A 21,573-nucleotide genomic window follows, 5' to 3' on the forward strand; every position below is an offset into this window, starting at 1 on the left:
AGCGAAGTTATTTTGTAAAAAAAAGTTTCATTTCGGTAACCCGGGCTGGAGTGTTCATATGGGAAAATTTTCATCCCGGTTACCGAGATCTCGGGGCATCTTCATATGAGCCCGGTAACCGGGCCGGCTCGGTTACCGGGACCAATTTTGTTGTCTGTTCATATGGGAAATTTCAGCCGGGTCGACCGGGATGAAATTCAAGAAACACAACCAAAATGGTGGAACATAAACTTGTGGAACATAAAGATTTGTGGACTCTTCTAACTTTACAAATAAACCTAATTCGCATACTGCTAAAGTGGAAATACATACAGGACAAAAATTATGCCATTTTGGCGGCTATGATGCGAAAGCGAAGCTATTGTGTCTAAAAAGTTTCGTCCCGGTCATCCGAGCTGGAGTGTTCATATGGAAAAATTTTCATCCCGGTTACCGAGATCTTGGTCGCAAAGACCGAGGTATCGGTAACTGGGCCAGCCCGGCTTCTCATATGAACATATCGAAATTTTAATGAAGGAAAGAGTTGCGAAGCGAGATCTTGGAAACCGAGCCAGCCCGGTTGACCGGGCTCATCTGCAGAGGCTGTGTTCGCCTATAAAATGGACTATACGGCCGGAGAATCTCAGCTTCTGCAACAAACAACGACAAGGAGTATTTTTATTCCTTTCTGGTTAAAATGCTAATCCAAAAAAGCTGAAAAAAGCTGAAAATACATGGCTTTGTACGTGTCCTTCATAATTATAATGAAACAAAATGATGAAGTAACTGTTACAGCTGATCTTCCTTGTCTCGTATTGATGCCCGAAGTTCCATAACTAAAATTAACTTTGGAAATCGTCTTGAAAATTGCCAAAATAATTTAATTGAGGCTTCACATAAAGTGACCAACATCCAACCAGAAACAATGCGCGAAGACACTCAGAAATTAAAGCGCTCGACTCTTGCGCTGAAAGCTTGGAAACTATGACGAAACTTGCACATGCCTAACCAAGCATGAGAGAGCAAGTCCTAGCCTGCAACGGAAAGTGCAGCCTATGACGTCACGAAACTCAATTATACATCATAATCATTCTTTATTAACCGACTAATGAGCGTTAAAAACGTTCTTATTGCAGTTAAAAACGCTGTTTCTCTCACTCTTGCGACGGTCCATACCGAAAAGTTTTAAAATGGGATGAAATGTTTGATGTAGTTCGCAACATCGCGTACCGTCTGCCATGGGTGACGTCACACTCGCCTGCATTTGGCCAGTGGTAATCTTATGGCGGTAAATTCGTGAGGGCGACCATGTTGGCATCTTTATCGTCTTTTTACGACAATATTCGCTCTTATTCTCTCTCTGGAAGGAAACCAGGAGACAAACGTCGAAGAGAAAGGTATTCTGTAGCATTCTGTTCGACGATGTGTATTTATATGGTGCGATTCTGCGAAAAAAAATTGTGCTTCATGCCAGAACACTCTTTGAACATTCAAAGTCGATGTGACAAGCTTGCATGTAGAGTTCGACTTGGTACTCAAGCGTTAAGACTAGTACCTTATCAGTTCAATTAAACTTTGGTTGCGAAGTGCGATTTGTTTACTAATGTCGCTGATAAATTCTACTGAATTTTGACACAGAGTGAAAGCTACTGATAATCTGTTATCACAACCAAGCTTGCGACCAACTTTTAAAGTCTGCAATGTATATCAATCTTAAAGTTTGATTATATAGCTTATCTTATTTTATTTTCTGATTTACTTTTGTATCCGCATTGTGCCTTTTTAAGGGAGGAAGAAGATGTTGTTATAACTGATGTTCTTCAGGTTGGTTCATATACTGTATTCGAACTACATGTAAATAATTATTAATTATTTCAAATGATTATCAGCTAGTACATTTGGTGGTTTCTGCCAGTAAATATTCAACCATGGAGGGAATTTGACCCAAGATTTCCACATCCCCCATTTTCTTTCTTTTTTGGCAAGCATGACCAGCCATGACTAGTCCCCTTGAGAATTTTCTAGAGTATTATGCATGAGTCAAAGCAAACCCTGAAATCCTCTTGAAATCAACCCTCACCGGGATTATGTGGGGCTGTAGTGGGGGATTTGTCACCTTATTTGCCAAATACATGTATGTTTGGGGATTTGCATCATTTGTCCTTGTTGTTGGGAGAAATGTTGAGCATTATTTTAGGAGATTGATTTTAAGTCCTAATTGGTAACTGTGGAAACAGATTCACTTGTGCATGCGTGTTCGGCCAAAATAGAAGTTACCGGCCAGCATCAAGGAGGGACACCTTTGACCAGCAGTTGTTCCACGTTTAACTTAACCTAGATTATATTTAGACAATACTTCTTTGATTTTCAACTCTAGACACCACCAGCAAAGAGGTTAAGGAATATTGAGGGAGGTGAGTTTTGACAGTTTGCATGTTACAGTAGATACAAGTGATGTGGCTAAGAGCTGGTAGGTTACTGCTTAATTTCCCTGGCTGAAAGAGAGTTCATCTCTGGCTAAGATTTCATGTGAAAACAAAGTACTGTAGTGGGTAGTTTTTGAGGTCACAGCACAGTCTAAGAATGCTGAGAGTGGCTGATAAATTATTATTGATTAGTCATGAGCATGCTTAGTTTTTCTCAGCTACAGTACATCTCTGGCATGCATACATATTGAGGCCCTACAATTTAAGGGGCTCAATAAGGATCAAGCACAAGTTTCACCATCTAGAGGAAAGTTTTCTTATAAAAAGTTCATGTCGAAGAAGTTTTGCATGCCGGTGGAAAAATTAATTATAGCTTTCCTCCAGATGGTCAAACCAAGCAGCCAAAATCATCCTCATAGCTGTTCAATTTGCCTGGTGCTTGGTTTTTAATGAAACGTGTTGTGAAGGGGTACTTAACATGCATGTGTATGAATTTGTTGGAGGAAGGGCCCTCAATCAAGAGCATGGCTTAGTTCAGTTTTGAGGGTGTAAAAGAGCTCAACTACATGTATTTAGTTTATTGTTAAGTAAAATGTTCAGAGATGTGGCAGAGAAACTGCTGAACATTCAAGATTACCGCCTGGTATGGTAGATTTTCCTGAATGAAGTAAAATACATGGGGGTATTATGCACCAGTCTGCCAAATTTTACAGAGAAATTCGAGAAAATTCATGGTCAATATTGCTTTTTAGTGCAGAGTGCACTATTGGGATGGTTATGGGGGTTGCCTGCCGCTAAGGAACTAAGGCGCTATGGCGCTATGGCGCTATGGCGCTATGGCGCTATGGCGCTATGGCGCTATGTCGCTATGGCCCTATGGCGCTAAGGTGTAAACTTTAATGTTTGTTTAATTAATTAATTTCAATTAATTAATTAGTCTAGAGGCAAGGAAGTAGTGGGAGTAGGGTGGGAAAGGTACATGTGTACTCTACGTAAAAAGCATTCCATCGCCGTCGCTCAACTTTGAACATCGCAAAGCTATATATTTGTTTCAGGTAACCCCTTGCTCTCCTTGTGGTACCATTCTCCTTAGAACAAAACTAATTTGCTCTAAACGCATACGTAGATTAGTTAGCGTTCGTGGCTTCTATATTAGGTGAAGGATACATTGCATACGGAATCACGCACAAATGTTGAGTAGTTTTCCTTATGGTGAAACTCAACATGTAAGACGCGTGCGTTCTAGCATCGTTAGTGTCATATACTATCTTTCCATGCAGTATTTTATGTCATGTCATGTGACCAAGGACGGCAGTTATTTTTCAGGTAACGCCAATTGTCCCTTTTTATTGCAAAAGTGAAACATTACTGTGGCTGCGTAGCTTTTAGAATTACACAAAGGTCGGTTCAACAAATATCATCAGCTGTTTTCAATCTATAATAGTGTGCTTGTCAGGGTTCTAATGTATTGCTTCTCCTTAGCGGCTTGTTTATTTCTTGCCTTAATTGTGTCTGTAAGAGAGACCAAAATTTTCCCAAGTTAGTGACTTTAATACTCCCCAAATTATAAATTTGTAACAAAACAAAACCAGGAAAATGCTCAAATATTGCTGCAGACTCCGTGGCACCTAATGAAAGCGCAAATTAATTTAATCAGTCTTTGAGGAGACTCATTCATATCGGCCAAGTAGTGCTGTTTATCTTCAATACTTTTCGTTGAAATGCTTCTCAGCCATCAATATCGTTTTGTGTTGATTTTTAATTGTTTTATTCTTAACAACAAGGGTGGCAACAGAAAAAGAAAGAGGTATTCGTGACTATCTGATAATTAAATTAGTTCTTGTTCATCGGTAAAAATTTGCATTTTTAGTAAAACAACATTGTTTCTGTTCCGTTTCTTCATCACTACATCAGATATTTAACTTTCTTTCATTTACCTCCAAAAAATGAGGACATCTTCCGTATGTTTTGGAGAAAACAAGGGTTTCATATTACATGCCTTTGCGAGGAAAACAAAAGTATCAAGTTACAAAGTTGGCGTGAAGAGCTAAATTGTCATGTTTGCTGCTTTAACGTATTATTGAATTTAAAATGAACGAAAATCAAAGTAAGCCACCAGTAGTAATTAATTTGTGCGTAATTTTTGGACCTTGAATGAAAATACAACCTTGAAACATACACACTGCAAAGGGGAAAAGCTCTAGCAGACTGCCAAGGTAGACACAAACTGGAAGTGAACCGAACAGGGGTGAGTACTTATGGGACTACCATGCCAGAGCTATCAATTGCGCTCTGCACTATCTGAGATTGTCTCACTAGTTGCAGTCATGCTGACACCATGAAATAACAAAAAACTCTGACCTTTTCCTCTGAGTGCATGCAGATTTCTAAAACAATTTCATGATGAGTACATACAGTGTAGAGTCATAAAACCATAGTGAACCACCTTAAGCCAGCTTTATTCAAGAAAGTATTAATACAATTTATTATATGACTGTCTCACAAGGACTGGGAACTACCGAATTCATGAATTTGATTGGCTGAAATGGATGTTGACCGCGGTCTAGATTTTCCCATCTAGACCGGCATCTAGACCGGTTTCATTTTGCGTTGAAAAAGTAGCAAACTAAAATACAAAAATGTTCACCATTTTATTTTATTTTCTTCTCAATCATTTATGGAAGTGCCAAATAGCCTGATGACAAAAAAAAAGTAAAGAGGACAAGCAAATTTCAGCAGGTTTAAGTTAAGCTCATCGTTGTTCGCAAGCAAAATATCAGCAAACCAGTTACATTAAATGAATTAGAGTTTTCTTCTTTGCCATATAATAAACATCTTATTAACCAAGCTAAGTTGGTCTGTATGGGAGAATCTTGACCTCAGTCGTGTGTACAGACCTCACTGCGTTCGGTCTATACTCACAACCTCGGTCAAGATTCTCCCATACAGACCTCCAGCTCAGTTAATAAGAGCTAAGTAATCTATTATTTAACTTCTTTGATCTGTCTTCTTATTCAGCTGCCCATGAAAGCAGTAACAACAGCCCTATCCAGAGTTTTAGTGATTTCGTCAAGAAAGTCAAATCATGGTCTGGTAGGTACTTCTGGCAGTACGTGGTCAAGGGAGAAACTATAGACGATGGCAAATCTTCCTTGAGGAGAGATCTGAATGATGCTGAGGATGAAATGAAGAAAATTAGATGTTCTACAAGTACAAGATCAACTAGTGTGAGTGTACATGTATGAATGTGGTGTCACTTGTTACGTTGTAGTTTGGGAGGTGCTGTGACCTACATGTGGCACTGTAGCTATACAAGCATAATTAAAAAATGAAAAACAAAAAATAGCATGAAGAGAAATCATCTTTCTTTATAGAGCGCTCTAACTAATGAGTGGCGACATCAAGGAAGTCCTGGTTTAACAAGGAGACCACTGAACAAGAGCAGAGGACCAGAAACCTCAACACCAGCAAGATCTTGCAATAAATCAAACAGAAAGGGGTTACTGACATCCACAAGGCCAAGTAAGAGTGTGACGGAAAGTTCAGGAAGAGTCTATGATCGTAAGTCTATTGTCAACCTTTTTCCTTTTTGCAAGTTTTGCAACAGGATTTGTGAAAATCAAACTTTAATTAGCACAACATGTATGTGTTTGACCTCAAAGAAGGGTGAGATTCAGAGTGTAATAAGTGAAAATACAGTTTTGGAAGGGATTATACTCATCTTTTCGATATCACACCAAGGTTGAAACAATTCTGTTTATGATGACCTTAGTTCATGCAACAACAAAAACAACAACACAGCAAAAAGAAAATAACGACAACAAAAAGATATCTAAAAGTGCAGTGATTTATCTAAAACAGGGTTTATGATACCCTGGATCAACCTTACATTTTGTTTTCAAAACAGAGGACAGGTACAGGCTGTGCTCTCTATTTTGTCATGATGCCCATAGTAGTTGTGCCATCTGACAGGGGTGGAAAAGACTGAATAATAAGTTATGTGGGAATTTTTGGTGGGGGGAATGTGCAAAAACTGTGTTGATTATGCGGTAAACACAATGGATTATAAGGAAATTTCAACAGTTAACAAAATTGACAGTAAAGCCTTTCCAATGTACAGAACAGCAGTGAAACAAAAAGCACTTCAAAGTCTTGCCCACAATTTAAGCTACTTATTAAACATTATGCCCCTCAACTTTGACATATGCTTGATCTGTTTCTAGTATTTGTTGACAGGTATTTCTTCACTTAACACGGGTTTTTCCATACACAATGTAGAATATTTTGCGTGCAAATTTGTTGTTGCATTCTTGGAACATCCATAACTTAGTAACCAGGTATTGCATTGAACAATGAAAAACTACAGTAGTTTCCAGGCTATTTGCCAAAAGATGGATGGAACGCCTCGAGGTTGAAAAGTCATCACAAACAAAATGTTTTTTTTTCCTTGAAAGAGAAAAAGAATTCAACATAATAAGTCTCCTCGGAATTTTAACTTGTGGGGATGGTAAGCAGCTGCTTCGTCACTAATATGAAACACTTTCTGGTTTATGCAGAAATTAAAGGTCTGATTATGCAGGGGATATGGATGTTAGGGAATTATGCGGATCCACATCACCACATCCTGTCAGATGCCCTGAATAGTAATGATTATCGTAATTACCGTGAACAAGCTCCCAATTGGATTATCTGGGCTAGACAGGACACTGACAAACCCGATTGGATTATTTGGCCTGATTATCTGGCCTGGGAAGGATACAACGCATGGCTCACCTCACACAAGCTGAATGTTTTTGTCCTCACTTGGAGCCTGTTCACAGGCTTCTGATACATGTACATGTACATCTATATAAACTAAGCAGAACATTTTTAAGGTGTACTTTAATAAAACATATCAGGGAAGATGAAATAATTCCCCTATGTTTAGTTTCAACTTTTGGACCTTTGTTGTGTTGCTATTGAATGTAAAGCAATTATCCAACCAGCATCTAGATATGAAGACACTTCTGGCAGTACAAGTACATCCCACAAAGTCACGCAGTACAAGAGTGGAAGCACCAGGGGTTGCAGCTCTCCACGACCTCAATCCAATGGCCGATCTGTACCAAGACCAAAGAGTCAGATCCACAGTGCTGCAGCTAAGAAATCCCCTGGAGACAGAGACAGATTCATAAGCACAGCAGAGCGGGTAAATATTGTTTTTGAACAGATAGCCTAGATATGTTTAGGATTGAATGCTAATGAGATTCAAATTCCTTATGATAGGCATCACAAAGTGTCCTCATTGGTAAAAAGTCGCCAAAACACAAACACTTCTGTCAAATATGAAGTAATATGAAAATGTCAAGTAACCCTGCCAAATATGAAGTACTAATTATTAAAAAATACTTGCGTTCAATCCTGAACATAAGTGAGATAGCCCAAGTTGTTTGAATGACATCCACAGTATATCAGCTTTTTGGTTGTTCCTATTCTGAGGGATGAATGGCGATGGCTTGTCATTAGAATTTATGTTGTAAATTGTTGAATACCGTAGGATGATCAGGGTGTGGTTGTGTACAGCAATGCACCAACTTTTGTCTTCATTCAACAAAGAGGAACACGTCTGTTGCTTAGTTTTGAGTATTAGATATGCTTTCTGGATTTTATGCATACATGTACATGAAGAAGCTAGTCATAAAAGGGGATAAGTGACGATTTTGGTTGCTTTTCTTTTTTCTTGCTCCAAATTAGCTGAATTTTTGCATGTGGTCTTCAATGTAATAGAAAAACGTGTTCCTGTATTTTTGCCGCTGGTTTTTGCTTCGCTTTATAAAGACGCCGCTAGGAAAACCGAGTGTTTTTTTGCATACGCAATATCCTGAAAACGAAGCAAGGTTTAGCGCAAAAACTACGGGACATTGCCAAACATACCTAAACAAAACTCTATGCGAAATTTGGAGCGTTTTCAACAAAGTTCACTTTTGATTAAAATACCTAACGCCCTTTTCCCGCCGAGGCTGCAAATAAACGAAGCCGGGCCTTTGTTATGATAAACAGAGCCGATCCTTTGTTATAATAACCAAGCCAAGCCTTTGTTAGTAGTCGAAGTCTCGCCTCGGTTTATCATAACAAAGGATCGGCCCGCCGCGACCGCAGGGACTTTGATCTCACTTAGAAAGCAGCAAAATGTCAATTTCACGCAACGTATAAGCTCAAAAATGTTGATTTTAGGTCAAAAAAGGTTTAAATGTTGATTTCACGTTAACGCGTGACGGCAAGGATGTTGGTTTCACTTAGAAACCAGCAAAATGTCAATTTCACGCAGCGCATAAGCTCAATGATGTTGATTTCAGGTCTAAATAGGTTGAAATGTTGATTTCACGTTAACGCGTGACGGCAAGGAGGTTGATTTCTCTTAGAAACCAGCAAAATGTCAATTTCATGCAGCGCATAAAAAAGAAAAGCAACCAAAATCGTCACTTATCCCCTTTTATGACTAGCTTCTTCACATGCAGTTACCATCCTTCAAGTGGATATGTTATGGTATTTGAGTCTGCTGTGCATGTACTGGCACATGAAGGCACAATGTTGAGTGAGACTTCAGCACATACTTATACTATGAAAATAAAGTAATGGAAGGTTTCCTTAAGAGGCTTTCATGTTGGTTTAAAAATTCATGGAGAATTCTATTCAAATTTCATGGGTGCAGTTGTCTCAAATTTTTGTCAGGATACAGCCTCAGATGCGAAATATTAATGGCGGAAAAGATATTAGTCTGGCTGCCTTACAGAGTGTCCAATTTACATGTACCAGTGGACAACCCTTGCCTTTGTTAATTGGACTGTTTTTCTCACAATCAAGGTTGTTCGCCTGGATGAACGAGACAGATACAAACAGTTAGTGGCGCAGTTCACCACCATACAGACACCTGAAAGTGTTGGAACATCTTGGACCAGAACTGTGGCTGAACCATTACAAGTTGAGACTGATTTTCTTACTAAGACAAGGTCACATGGAAGGTAGATCATGCAAATGATTTATTTGCTCATGTAGCATACTAGAACTCAACAACTTTTAGAGTGTGTACATTTTGTACTTGTAAGTCCTGAAAAAGGTACTAATTGAATTGGAACTTTGAAAATTGCTTTGACAAAGGAGGAAAACAACAACAGCAAGAACTGACCACAGCTTTAAATGTACAGTACCTAACTAATAAGTTTAACTAATGAATTATTTGTGTCATTAATAATAATAATAATAATAATAATAGTAATAGTAATAATAATAATACTAATGATAATAATGACTTTATTACCATGTCAATTACATCTAACAGTGGAGAATCCCCACTGCTAGATGTACTCGTTAGTAGTTTCATTGGTGTTTTGGCATTTTGTTGTGTGTAAATGGACACATGTATTACTTAAACAAAAAAAAATACATGTAATTGAAAAAATCAACAGGAGTACTAGCTGTCCAAAAATAATAAATATTAAGTGCTAGATATGCAAAGTAGCCATGTGTGTATGTACTAAGAAAAAATGTTTTTTTTTGAGGGGAGGAAAAAAAATACAGGGTTGCAAGGGTTGAAATGTTCTGGGATAAACCTGGAGATATTTTGTTCATGTACATGTATAACAACTCTACATTGTGCGGTACGACCATTTTGTCAGACAGCAAAAATGTGCTGTGCTTTATGGGGAGAATTTGTCTTGTAATCTTGGAAATGAAAGAGTTAAATACAACTGTGTAAGTCCTAGTTACATAATTATAGCATACCATAATGACTGTCAGTGTCTGCTGCTTCCATTTGCTTCATAGCTCAGAAGTACAGTTGTGGGGTATCACCACTGTGATCACTTTGTAGTCGTATGTTTACGTGTCGTACATGTATCTCAGAATCTTTTGTGCATGGCAAAATCAAGGATCTGAACGTATGGTTAAAGAAAAATTTTAGCGTGCAATTTTAGTTTTAGTGTAGAAAATTGTCTTTCATTGTGATTGCACGTCTCTGTTTTAATCAAACAGGTCAGAAAATGGAAGTCTGTTGTCACCGAGATCCAGCTTGCTACCACCCTCTGTGTCATTCACAGTCCCAGCCTCCGCTCCCCAGTCATCAACCAGGCTGAGGGTAATGGCATCACCAAGGAGATCTGTCAACAGATCCCGCCAGGCTACCTCAGATGTTAGTTTGTACTCAAGGCCAGGTTAGTAAAATGACTGTAGGGTTCCATGGAGTGATGAAAGAGGCATTATAGCACAATGTCATAGTACAATAGCTAAGCTCCACTGGGAGGAATCAGTAGCAAGCCTTAAGAACCTCTGCATAGGAGGCTGTACAATAGTGGACTTGTGTAAAACTTCCATGCTGGAGAGCTACAGTATTAATTACAGAGTCCCACAGCTTGGAGAATCCTCTCCTTCTGATTGGTTATTTGATAAGGCAAGGCATTCACTGTATAGTGTAGTGTGTAATTGGGCAAGGCGCTTACATGATACTGCACCTGTGCAACCTTTTTTCCTACATCAGCTTGTTTGATTATAATACAGACACCCAGATTATACAGACACTTCTGGTGTCCATATTAACCAGGTTCCACTGTATGTTTTGTATAGGTAATCATATGGTTGTGAGTACAATTTGGAATTAATTAACACTTGTGAGTTTTTCAAAAAAGCTGAAATTGCATGAGCCACCCCGGCAGAACTTTTTGAAAAACTCACAAGTGTTAATTAATTCCAAATTGGGCGAGAAAAACCATATGATTACTTATTAATAACATAAACATGAAAAAATTCGCGTGGAGGAAATGCGGGAAGATCTTTTTTGATACCATTTTTTCTCATTCGAGGAAACTTTTGTCAAAGTTTCTGCACTAAATTTTCACCATCATTTTATGTGATATCATTGACTGAGAAAATTTCCTATTTTCTTTCAGCCAATCATAATCTAGAATTACGATGTGTAATTTGCACTGGTGTTACACTTGAACTGCACTCCTCTCAGCCAATCAGAATCGAATAATGTTTTCATGTATATTATTAGTAATGTATCTGACTGTGTAGTTACACTTATTTGCCATTTACAGGTCCCATTGAAGTGTCACCTCCAAGCAGTAGTTATCGATCAAGGTAAGTTTAAAAACAGGAAGCAAAGGCAAAATTGAGTGGCGTGATATGAGTTTTGTGATTGTGCAACCACAGCGCCTCAATACATTTCCAAGCAGCTCAAAGTTTGTCGTCTATCTTTTTTCAACTCTGTTCAGCAACTGTGTTTTGAAGTGCAATGAAACAGTCTATCGTGTTTGATATATCACATGGTTGATGTAGACATAAGGAAAAACAGCAGTTGTGATGTACATGTACAAGAATCCAGTCCAATGAAATTCTGTCCCATGGATAATGTTTGAGATGTGACTAGAGCTGTGATGTGCTGTATTTAACAATTGTCTTGGAAAATCACGTTGAATATCGCCTGAGGTGCCAGACCGAGTTGGCTTAAATATGGTGATACTCCACAGCATTGAACGGGATTAAAATTCTAGTTATCTTTTCAACAAACCGTCAATGAAGCAATGAAGCAATGAAGCAATGCTTCAGTTCACAGCCACATGGACATTTAAATATGGTTATTCAGTGCTTTGCAAGACTGTAGACAGATTCCGTAGTTTACCAATGACTTACATTGTGTACTGACCATACAAGGGCAATGGGAACATCTGTGATGTGAATATCAACATAACCTGTGTAACTTTCTCGAGAGAGAATATCCCAAAAAAAATATGAATGCATGCTTACCTCTTGTCATGACAAGAACCTCATGGTAGCAAACATATAGTCACCTTGCCCATCGCCCCATAAATGCTGCAGCTGCAAATAAATGCTAACTGCAAGCAAACTGCAGGGTGACTATATGGGTGGCGTACCATGAATTATATGCAGTTGTCATTCTTTCTTAGTTTTTGTTGTGGAGCTGTGCAAAGTTCCTAAATTCTGACTATTTTCTGTAAACCGCTGGAAGCTGGAATGTCTAATTTGTGTTTTAGTAGAACCCTGGACACGCCTGCTGTGTGCAATCCCTTTGATGAGGATTGGACCAGAAAGTGGTTAGTACATAGGACTTCTTGTATTTGTATCCTGGAGGTGTGTTGTTTTAAAATTACTGTCAAATTTCTTGCACAATCATTAGCTAATTAACAATTGTTCCACGAGCGCGCGTTGGATATGAAATGGTAGACAGCCAACGAGTTCCAGTCCCCGTGACTCGACTGAGCCCGCAAGGTTTATGTGAAAGTTGCTAAGTGACTGATTACATCACGATGGCATGACAACTTTAGTGTAACTCTCTAGCACTCACTGTTTTGATCACAGGATAGAAAAAAGATACTTAGCGAGTGCTTCAATGAAGATTTGCCAAAATGGCACTTGTTCTCATATTGATATTTGTATATTTGTATTTGTGCAACTCTGTTTAAATTTTGGAGGAAAATCATTGCTGTTATCTGGACCTCGGTAGTCTAAGGCATCACATATACTTTATCAAGTTCTAAAACTTAATTGATACCTAATTCCTGTACGTTTATCATTCTCTCTATAGGCGAGATCTTCTGTCAGATGAAAGTTTATCGAGGCAAAGGGAGATTTCAAAGGAGGAGAAGAAATTGCAGGCATTAAAACAAAAGGTAGTATGGCAGACAATAAATGTACTTGAACGGCGGAAATTTGACTGATTTCACTGCCAGATTGAGGTTGCCTTCCTACTTGTTCATTATTACAAGGTTCACAAGGTTCATCATATTATCTTACTAGCACTGCATTTTCTATTGCTTTTCTAGCGAGAAGAAGATACTCAAGCGCTCAAAGAAAAGGTACAGTGCGTGTACATGTGGCATAAGAACATTCTTTAACTTAGTTGGCGCAAAAATAAACTGTTTACGAATACGGGACGCATATGTCAGGAACAACTGTTCGGAACAGCTAGTGTCCAAGGGCAAGCATCCGTGCATAGTTTTGAAGTGTTTTGTGCTAACTATCCTTCAAATAATTGTTTAGCCCTTGTAACAGTTAATCATGTCGCTATCGATCTTATCAACTTTCTATTTATGTTGATCACGTGAGGATGAAGTGTGAGAGAGTTATTTCACGGCACATGTTGGTAGTAGTAGTCGGTCGGTCGGTCGGTCGGTCGTATTTTAATTGCTGTTATTATCACAGTGTAATTGAGACAAATTTTAATTGCCAACTCTTTATTTAATGCGAGACGGAAATCACGAAGTGTTCAACCAGCGTAATATTAATTTTGCTGTGTAGGTAGTTAAATACACTTCCCTCTAATTCCTTTTACCGTGTGGGGTTTGAAATGTCTTCCAGAGACCTACTGCAAAAGATCGTAGTACCGAATGCACCGGCTTTTCTCCTAGTAATTACTTGTTCGTGATGTTTTCCAAAACTGTCGGTTCAGTAAATCTCACAAGGTAAGGGGTGAGTGTTGCAAAAAGAGAGATGTGCCTGGATAAAGGACAAATGGTAATGGCAACTTTGTGTTAGGTTTTACTATAGACAACTGTTTTATTCATTATTCATTATAATTGTTGTTGTTGTTTTTTTGGAATTAAGATCCAACATAGATTAAGGAGAGTGAAACAAGGATTTGACGAAGAGGAGGAAACAGAGGTATTGACTATCCTGCGAAAAAATTGCTTTAGTTATCTTTTGCCGTGTACTAAACCAGTGAAGGACAAAGAAAAAATCGTTCTTGTCTAGTGCTGAATACAATATCAAAATGAGGGCGGTGTTTCTCTGTTGTTTCGAACTTGCAGTAACGGTTCCTGACGATCTTAAGGTTAGTTTGTATGTAACAAAATGGACTCAAATAACTTGAAGTAATTGTCACATTCCTTTCAACGATACATTTTTAGATAGTTTATAGCAGTTATATAATCTTAGTTCATTTAGTGTAATATTTATTCCCAAATGTACGTTCTTTACTTGTTATTTTGTTTTCTTGGCGCACCTGTTAACTAGCTGCTACGTTGTATAGACTCTGCTTATCTAGTCTATGGGACGCACCGTTACCATAGCTAAGTGTGCGTCCAGGTAAAGTATATTATGTGTATGTCTTCATTAGAGTGTGATCTTGCTCTTCCAGGGAGAGGAAGAAGTCGAAGAAGGTACAGATTCGTTTGTACCACTCACAAATGAAATGGAGAGAATGGTGAGTCACAGTGAACCCTGCAGACTCTGGTTGCGGTGTTCAGGAGATAAAATGATTTTATGTTAAGTAACGGGAGGTCATGGTAACGTGATGTGCTCGCGGGTTTTGATTGGTAAATTATTATTATTTATTTTTTATCTTTTTGCTTAAAAAGGGGGATAAGTTTTTGAATGTGTCCATGAGGATTTAACTAAAACCCGATCTATTTATTCGCATGTGCCAACCAAATAAAGTAAAGAAATTCGGTGATCTTGTTGGTATGTTAATCAAATTTACAGACAGATCACGTCAGTCATCTGATCTTTTGCTGTGGGTTGCTTTTCCTTCAGGTGGATTCTGCCTTGGCTCCAGGGTACTCTGAAGATCCTCTTGTTGAAGGCTTCCGCGTGACTCTGAAACGAAGTGACTTGGCAACTCTTAGTAACCTGAACTGGCTCAATGATGAGGTACATGCAGTGTGTTCTGCTGCTATGTGATTTAAAGGGGCGCTATAAGGGGCATAGCGATTTTGATTTTTTCTTTTTTTGGTCAAAACCGACGTTTCTAATTTAATCACCAAGTATCTTCGCTCATACAAGAGCATTGAGACATTAACAGTGAATTGTAGAAGGGAGTACAAATTATAATTATTTAATGAGACTTTCAGTGCTCCGTATAGATGCTTAACTCATGAATTGATCGCTTCAGTTCACTAATACTATTTTGCTTCTGAGTTTTCGAAATGATGCTCATGATATTCCCAAGTCTCCTCCAGGCGTTCAGTTAGTTGGGGCACAGCGCGAAAAATGGCGCACGAAAAAATATTGTCGCTCCTCGCACTAAGCCTCTCTCTCCTTTATTTCGCTCCGCCATTTTTTTCGCGCTGTGCCCCAACTAACTGAACGCTAGTCCTGACGAAGGCCCAGGAAGATGAAAAGAAAACAAGGCTTTATAGTAGCCTTCGGAACAAGTGGTACAGTGGGGTGGAGCGCGAACCGCGATACTAAGACGCAAAGTGCCGGGACAGCAAGCGCAGAGCGAGACACCTCTTCCTCAAACTCCCTGCTCGCCCTCACGCTTAGTGCTCGCGTATTGGGCTCCGCACTCTATTCTGCTTAACTGTCTGTTCTGTAAGCTAGCTTCACTTAACTCTGATATATCTATGTTTATTATAAATGAACTTTCCAGGGTTTCAAAGAGTGGATCTGTAAGTAAAAAATGTGGATTTATATCGGGAATGTAGGTTCATGATAAACTATTGGCTGACTAGTAGGAAATCTGGCTGGGTAAAAATTGTTATGGCTGGCAAAATCTAACATAACAGGAGCCCGTTAGCCAGGGTGTTAAAATATCAGTCCCCAGCCCTGGAAGAAAATCGTGGTTTTGGCTTTTTGTAAATAGCACCTGGTGATGAATTATTTTGTTGCTTGATTTTCTCTTCTGTTGCGCAGATAATCAACTTCTTCTTTAACCTTCTCGTGGAAAGGAGTAACCAGGAAGGGAAAGTAAAAGTCCATGCTTTCAATTCATTCTTTTATCCCAAACTCGTCAAATCAGGATATGCAAGCCTTAAACGTTGGACTAAGAAGGTAAGTAGGTTTGTCTTATATCACTCCTTGGCTTTGTTTCATTCATGGTCGTTCTGTGAATTGTAAAGCAAGGACCAAACGATCGCAACATTTCAAAGCAACATATCGAAATATTGTTGGAAGCAACATACTACATGTTGCGCGCGTTTGGCCAGCCTGTTGCGACGTATTGTGACAATTGGGTGCTGTGGACTCAAATTTGGCCACTTTCAAACTTGAACCGACAACACACAGCATGTCGCAACACGTCGCAACAGGCTGGCCAAACGATATTGCGTTGAAATGTTGCGATCGTTTGGTCGGGGCTTAACGCAGCGACCTCGCTATTTGTTAAGGACAATTGTTGCTTGACAACCAGAAATAACTGTTCTTGTCAATGTCACTATATACCTTTTGATTGAATATTATCATCTTAAAGGAGCTCAGTCACGGTTTGCGCATATTGAAAAGTTTAGCCTCAATTTTTCAAATTCGTCGTTTGTAATCCGTGTTAATCTTCTCCATCCTTAGCCATCCTTGTTCCTTGATGGTTTATCATTATGTCTTTAGTGTTTTTCTATCCTATTAAACTGTTATTTTCAGGTTTCCTACCATTTAAAGGTAATTTTGTATGTGGCCAAAATAACTCAAAATACCGTGACTGAGCCCCTTTAATGTTAATCTAAATTTGCGGATAAGTTATCCGTGTGGTTGTTGCTTCTTGGTCTGCCGAGAAATTTGCAGGGAACTCGACAGAAAGAGAGCAAAACGAGTCTAAAATCGTAGGATTTTAGTTGGAATGGTACAGCGGTGCAACATATTGTGAAAGTTATAAGAGCCCTTTATTTCACCATCACCCGGTTTGTAGAAATATGAAGAATGGCCACGTACATTTTGTCACTAGACCACAGCCATTCATGGTGTTCCGGTGTTCTCGTCCTGCGTGCGACTCGTTGATAAGTCGATAAGAATCGAAATATTTTCAGTTACGTTTTACAAGCCGTTCTCGAGTAATAATGAGGAGCGAGTTGAAGCTGTGCGGCCGCGCTCTCTCACTCTCGCGCGCCTCTCCAACTCGCGCCCTATTAATAGTTGAGCGCCTGGTAGTTTGGTGCTGCGAGCATTTGCCTATCGTAGAACAGGTTACTCTGGATTGTGTTGTTTCTGTTTGGTAGTTTTACCTTATGTGTATATATTCATACTACTTGAACATTGTAAAAAGCCAAACATCGTTAATTTTTTTCAGCAAGCCTGTTTTTGATTATTATTATTATTATTATTATTGTTGTTGTTGTTGTTATTGTTATTATTATTATTATTATTATTATTATTTTTATTTGTGCAGGTGGATATCTTTGCCATGGATTTGGTTCTTGTTCCTGTCCATTTAGGAATGCACTGGTGTTTGGCGGTGAGAGTTTGTTTGTTTGTTTGTTTTTTCATCATTCAGGATTTCCTTCTGTTTCTTGTTAGTGTATCAAGGCATCTGCACCGCCATAACAGCACTCTCTCTCTCTAGCATCTCCGTTTTAGCGCAAAGCGAATGTTTTCTTTTGCTTGAAGATTATGACGTGTCGTAAGCTCCGACTGGCGTGCTGTTTTCACAGCCAATCAGATTGAAGGTTTCATTTTTCTTGCCAGTCAGGTGTCACAAACAAACACCTGTCTTGTCCCGAACTTTTCAACTGCTGCCTGTTCTTACTTCTGTTTTAGCTTGGGTTAGCAGCGGTTGTCGTCTTCCAGACTCCTGTCTGTTCTTTGTTTGTTTTCATTAGTCTTTTGTTAATTTCTGTCACCTTTCCAAGTCTTTCTTTTATAGTTTGATATATAGTTGTTATTAGTTGCCGTAACTATTGTGTGCTCTTGCATTAATGTTTTGTATTCATATATAAATTTAACTATTTTAGACTTCCTTCATAGCATAGAAATAGCGTTTTTCCTCTTCTTTTTTTCTTCTTGTGTGTGCATTTGTACTCCAGTTTTCTTGCTGGTCTGTATTTTATTTCTATTTTATGCTAATGTTAACTGGCTGCCTGGCTCCGCCAGCTCCTACGGTTATCCCAGGCAGCTAGTACTCGAATTTTTACTTTTCATATTTTCATTGAACATTGCAATTTTTTTTAGCAAGAGGGAGTACAAATAAAGATTGATTGATTCACCAGGACCGCAGACGAATTGTTATTGATATTTTTCAGTGCAGACATTTGTCGTATATTTGGGTTCTTTTGGAATCAGATAAAGTGACTCGCCTTTGTGGACAACAGAGGTGTCACTTAGGGAGTCTGTTAGGGAAATTGCGACTTAACTTGGACAAAGTGATCGGCTGTGCGATAACTGGCTGTGGTTTAACGAGGCTTCATTGTTTCAGAATGGAGCTGACTAGTTTCTATCTACGCCGATAGCTTATCGTTTGATCTCTTTCCACCTCAGGCGATCGATTTCAACCAAAAATGCATTTCATACTACGACTCACTGAAAGGCTCCAACCCACAGTGCTTGTCAGCACTAAGGTGAGATTTTCCGTCTTGTTCTAGTCTCTTATGTTGTGAAAGCTCTATTTGACAAATCCTCCCTTGAGAAAATCTGACGCGCTAAGCTTGCGTCTCACAGAAAATTGTGGAATGTTTATTGCAGGTGTGTGTCAATGAAAATATTGTTTTCTCCTGATGTTGTCATAAAAGGAATGGGAAACGCTTCGTCTGACGTGGGTGCAGCCATCAAGTTATGGACGCACGCGGGAGCTTGCTTAACACTGTATAAGCACATGATAACTCGACAGTTTCATGCCGCACGTCTGGAAAATGAGTGTTTAGAAATGTTTTAAGCCCGAACATTTGTGTTTTTCGCAGAGATTACCTAAACAGTGAGTCTATGGACAAGAAGAAAGTGCCGTTTGACATGACGGGCTGGAAGACAGCGTCTCCAAAAGTACTCTGTCATATTTTATCTGCTTTTGTCTTTGTTTGCCCTTCTGATTGTTTTAATACAATCATGGTTGACCTCTCAACCCTTATGTCTTCCTTCCTTCTCATGTCCTATAGGATATACCGGAGCAACTGAACGGGTGCGATTGCGGAGTTTTCGCTTGCAAGGTACTACTTACTTTGGTCAGTCGGAAAAAGCATCTCTAACATTCTCCTTCTCACAATACTGTTACTATCTTAGAGGATATGTACACAGCTACTCGGATTGACACGGAAGACGCTGTTTCAAGATTCTGTGCATGCGGTTTTCCAAAAGGATATTCCACCCCCCCCCCCCCCCTCCCCCGCCCCGTCTGTCGCCAGAAACTTTTTTCCGTGTTTTGTTTTAGTTATGTTATCTCGCGCTTTCCATCAGTTACATTTTCCCGCGCTTTCGACCATTGACGTTTCTTTTGCGCTTTCAGTCAGTTACATTTCCCGCGCTTTTAATTGGTTACATTTCCCGCGCTTTCGACCAGTTAAATTTTCCCATGCTTTCCATCAGCTACGTTTTCCCGCGCTTTTCCGCGCTTAAATTATTTTGTGACTTAAGTTCTGATTGGCTTAGGACAGCATTTTCTGGCGCCGTGATTGGTTGTATGGTTACTGTTATATTTACATGTAAATTTTATATCAGGAGAGGAACTCGTTATGAATTTATGATATACAAAGTTTAATTATATCACTTCACCGGCAATTGAGAATTCTCCTTCTCTTCTGTTATTCAGTACGCAGAGTATTTATCAAGGAGGGCGAAGTTCGATTTTGATCAGGTATGATTTCGAATCATTTCGCTTATCAACATTCCATGCAACTTTTTGTGTTTACTTTGTGACCTTATGAAAGGCACACATGAACCGCAGGAGAAACGTGAAGTTTTGTCAGCTGAGTACGTTAGCAATTTTAAGCTATTACTTTTCTTACTGAAAAGTTTCATTCATTATATGTTTCTGCCACGTTTCATATATGTCTCATATATTCACTCTGTCATCTACGGCATATGTATGGTACCTACATAGAAACTACTGTTACCCGGCTGTTAACGTGTCAACTCTTCATAGCTCAGTTGGCATAGCAACGCACCGCTATCGCGGTGGTCGTGGGTTAAAATCCTGTTGTAGCCTCGGATTGTTTTTAGGCTAGAAAGAAATTGTTTACACGCTAAGGGTTCTATGCCATTCACATCATTCCCTTAAGATTAACGTGCTCCAAAGTATTTCAACAAATGGACGTTTAGAAAACACAAATACTTAATGATACGTTGTGTTTTCATCAGAGGCACATGCCTTACTTCAGGCGCCGAATGGTGTACGAGATTCTGACCAAAAAGCTTCTATGATAGGCGACAATCGTCAGATACCGTGTTCACGCCATGAAGCCGTGATGCCGCACCCATGAATCGACTACGGAAGAGACAATCCCGATATGGTGGTCTGGCCAGTCCAACACAGCAGTTGCTTTGGCCACATGCAATGCTTGGTTCCAATTTACGGAGTTTTCAATCTTTGTGTGTCAATTAAATGTTTCGTGGTGTTACCATCACGATTGTGCGGTTGAGCTTTTTCTACCTGGAGTAATCTCCGAGATAAAGTTTGCGATTTGAGAAACGGATGGACAGACCATTCCCGTTCACGAAACATCTCTTAATTGGTTTAAAGTAAAAAAGTTTGGTAAAAAGCTTTAATAAAGGTTAACTTGAGAGCAAATACCCCTCATAAGGACGGATGTTACCCTTCTCAGTTTGTGGTATTGAAGTATGGATTCTCATTACAGACTACCACACGTTTCTTTTAATGTAGTTCAAGTCTGGTAACACATCACAAACCTCTGTCAGAAATTCGATCGTGATCATCATCGTAATTGATTTGTTGTCAGTCAGATTGAATTCTCTTTTTTCTCTCGGTTTCCTCTAATTATTCTGAACCAAGCTTACCTAAATCTTAAATATTTATTAAATGATAAAGAGCCTTGTATAAAGTGCCTCTAAAACAGTATGGTTTATCGCAAACATACTTATTTTTCACGTTGTACATGATTGAATAAAAGAGAGATCGTCTGTAATTAACTGTAATTAATCGTATATTTTGCTTTCTCGTGATAGTCGTAACCAATGCGTGTGCAGTCAGAACAAATGGCCCCGAGTGCGAACCTACGAAATGTAGAATCGGTCTGTTTATGTTCACAGGTAACTCTCAGGTTACCGAGCAAATTGGGAAGCGGTGTCCCTTTTCGAAGACAATGTATATTCAGCGAGGGCACGGGGGAAAGGAGGTGGTATGTTGGTGTCTAGACAATGTTGACTCTACGAATGGTATATTGTACGTCGCTTTGCCCAAAACGATTGTGTAGGAGGAAACAACGGGAAAAAATAATCTTCAGAATATTCATTTTCAAAACTGAGATATGATTAACGAAGCAGAAAATAATGACAAAAGGTTTTAAGATGCAAAAGCAGAGAGCAT

General features: G+C 39.1%; 1 protein-coding gene across 2 annotated transcripts; it reads left to right on the top strand.

Moving 5' to 3' along the window:
- Positions 1-1,112: 1,112 nt before the first annotated feature.
- LOC110053085 (uncharacterized) lies at positions 1,113-21,167 on the top strand. Of its 2 annotated transcripts, none has more exons than XM_089284487.1 (22): positions 1,113-1,376; positions 1,767-1,803; positions 2,357-2,393; positions 5,424-5,632; positions 5,780-5,966; positions 7,391-7,593; positions 9,249-9,406; positions 10,416-10,594; positions 11,477-11,519; positions 12,434-12,493; positions 12,985-13,069; positions 13,223-13,255; positions 14,004-14,060; positions 14,536-14,601; positions 14,931-15,047; positions 16,032-16,169; positions 17,494-17,559; positions 18,579-18,658; positions 18,998-19,076; positions 19,190-19,240; positions 19,840-19,884; positions 20,388-21,167. In XM_089284487.1, exons 1-22 carry the CDS (start codon positions 1,288-1,290, stop codon positions 20,448-20,450), a joined length of 2,082 nt encoding a protein of 693 aa, XP_089140613.1. In that variant the 5' UTR covers positions 1,113-1,287; the 3' UTR covers positions 20,451-21,167. The 2 variants fall into 2 exon arrangements, with proteins under 2 accessions (XP_089140613.1, XP_089140614.1); XM_089284488.1 differs by having other exon boundaries at positions 12,437-12,493.
- The last annotated feature ends 406 nt before the right edge of the window (positions 21,168-21,573 follow it).

This window comes from Orbicella faveolata, unplaced genomic scaffold (assembly GCF_042242905.1).
Source record: "Orbicella faveolata isolate gen_17 unplaced genomic scaffold, um_ofav_v1 contig_13, whole genome shotgun sequence".
NCBI lineage: Eukaryota > Metazoa > Cnidaria > Anthozoa > Scleractinia > Merulinidae > Orbicella > Orbicella faveolata.

Bases quoted from the DNA above. Each gene is read 5' to 3' on its own strand.
- LOC110053085 (XM_089284487.1), top strand. From the start codon at position 1,288: ATGTTGGCATCTTTATCGTCTTTTTACGACAATATTCGCTCTTATTCT. The intron at 2,394-5,423 runs GTGAGTTTTGAC...CTTCTTATTCAG, and splicing joins GTTAAGGAATATTGAGGGAG to CTGCCCATGAAAGCAGTAAC. The intron at 17,560-18,578 runs GTGAGAGTTTGT...TTTCCACCTCAG, and splicing joins GAATGCACTGGTGTTTGGCG to GCGATCGATTTCAACCAAAA.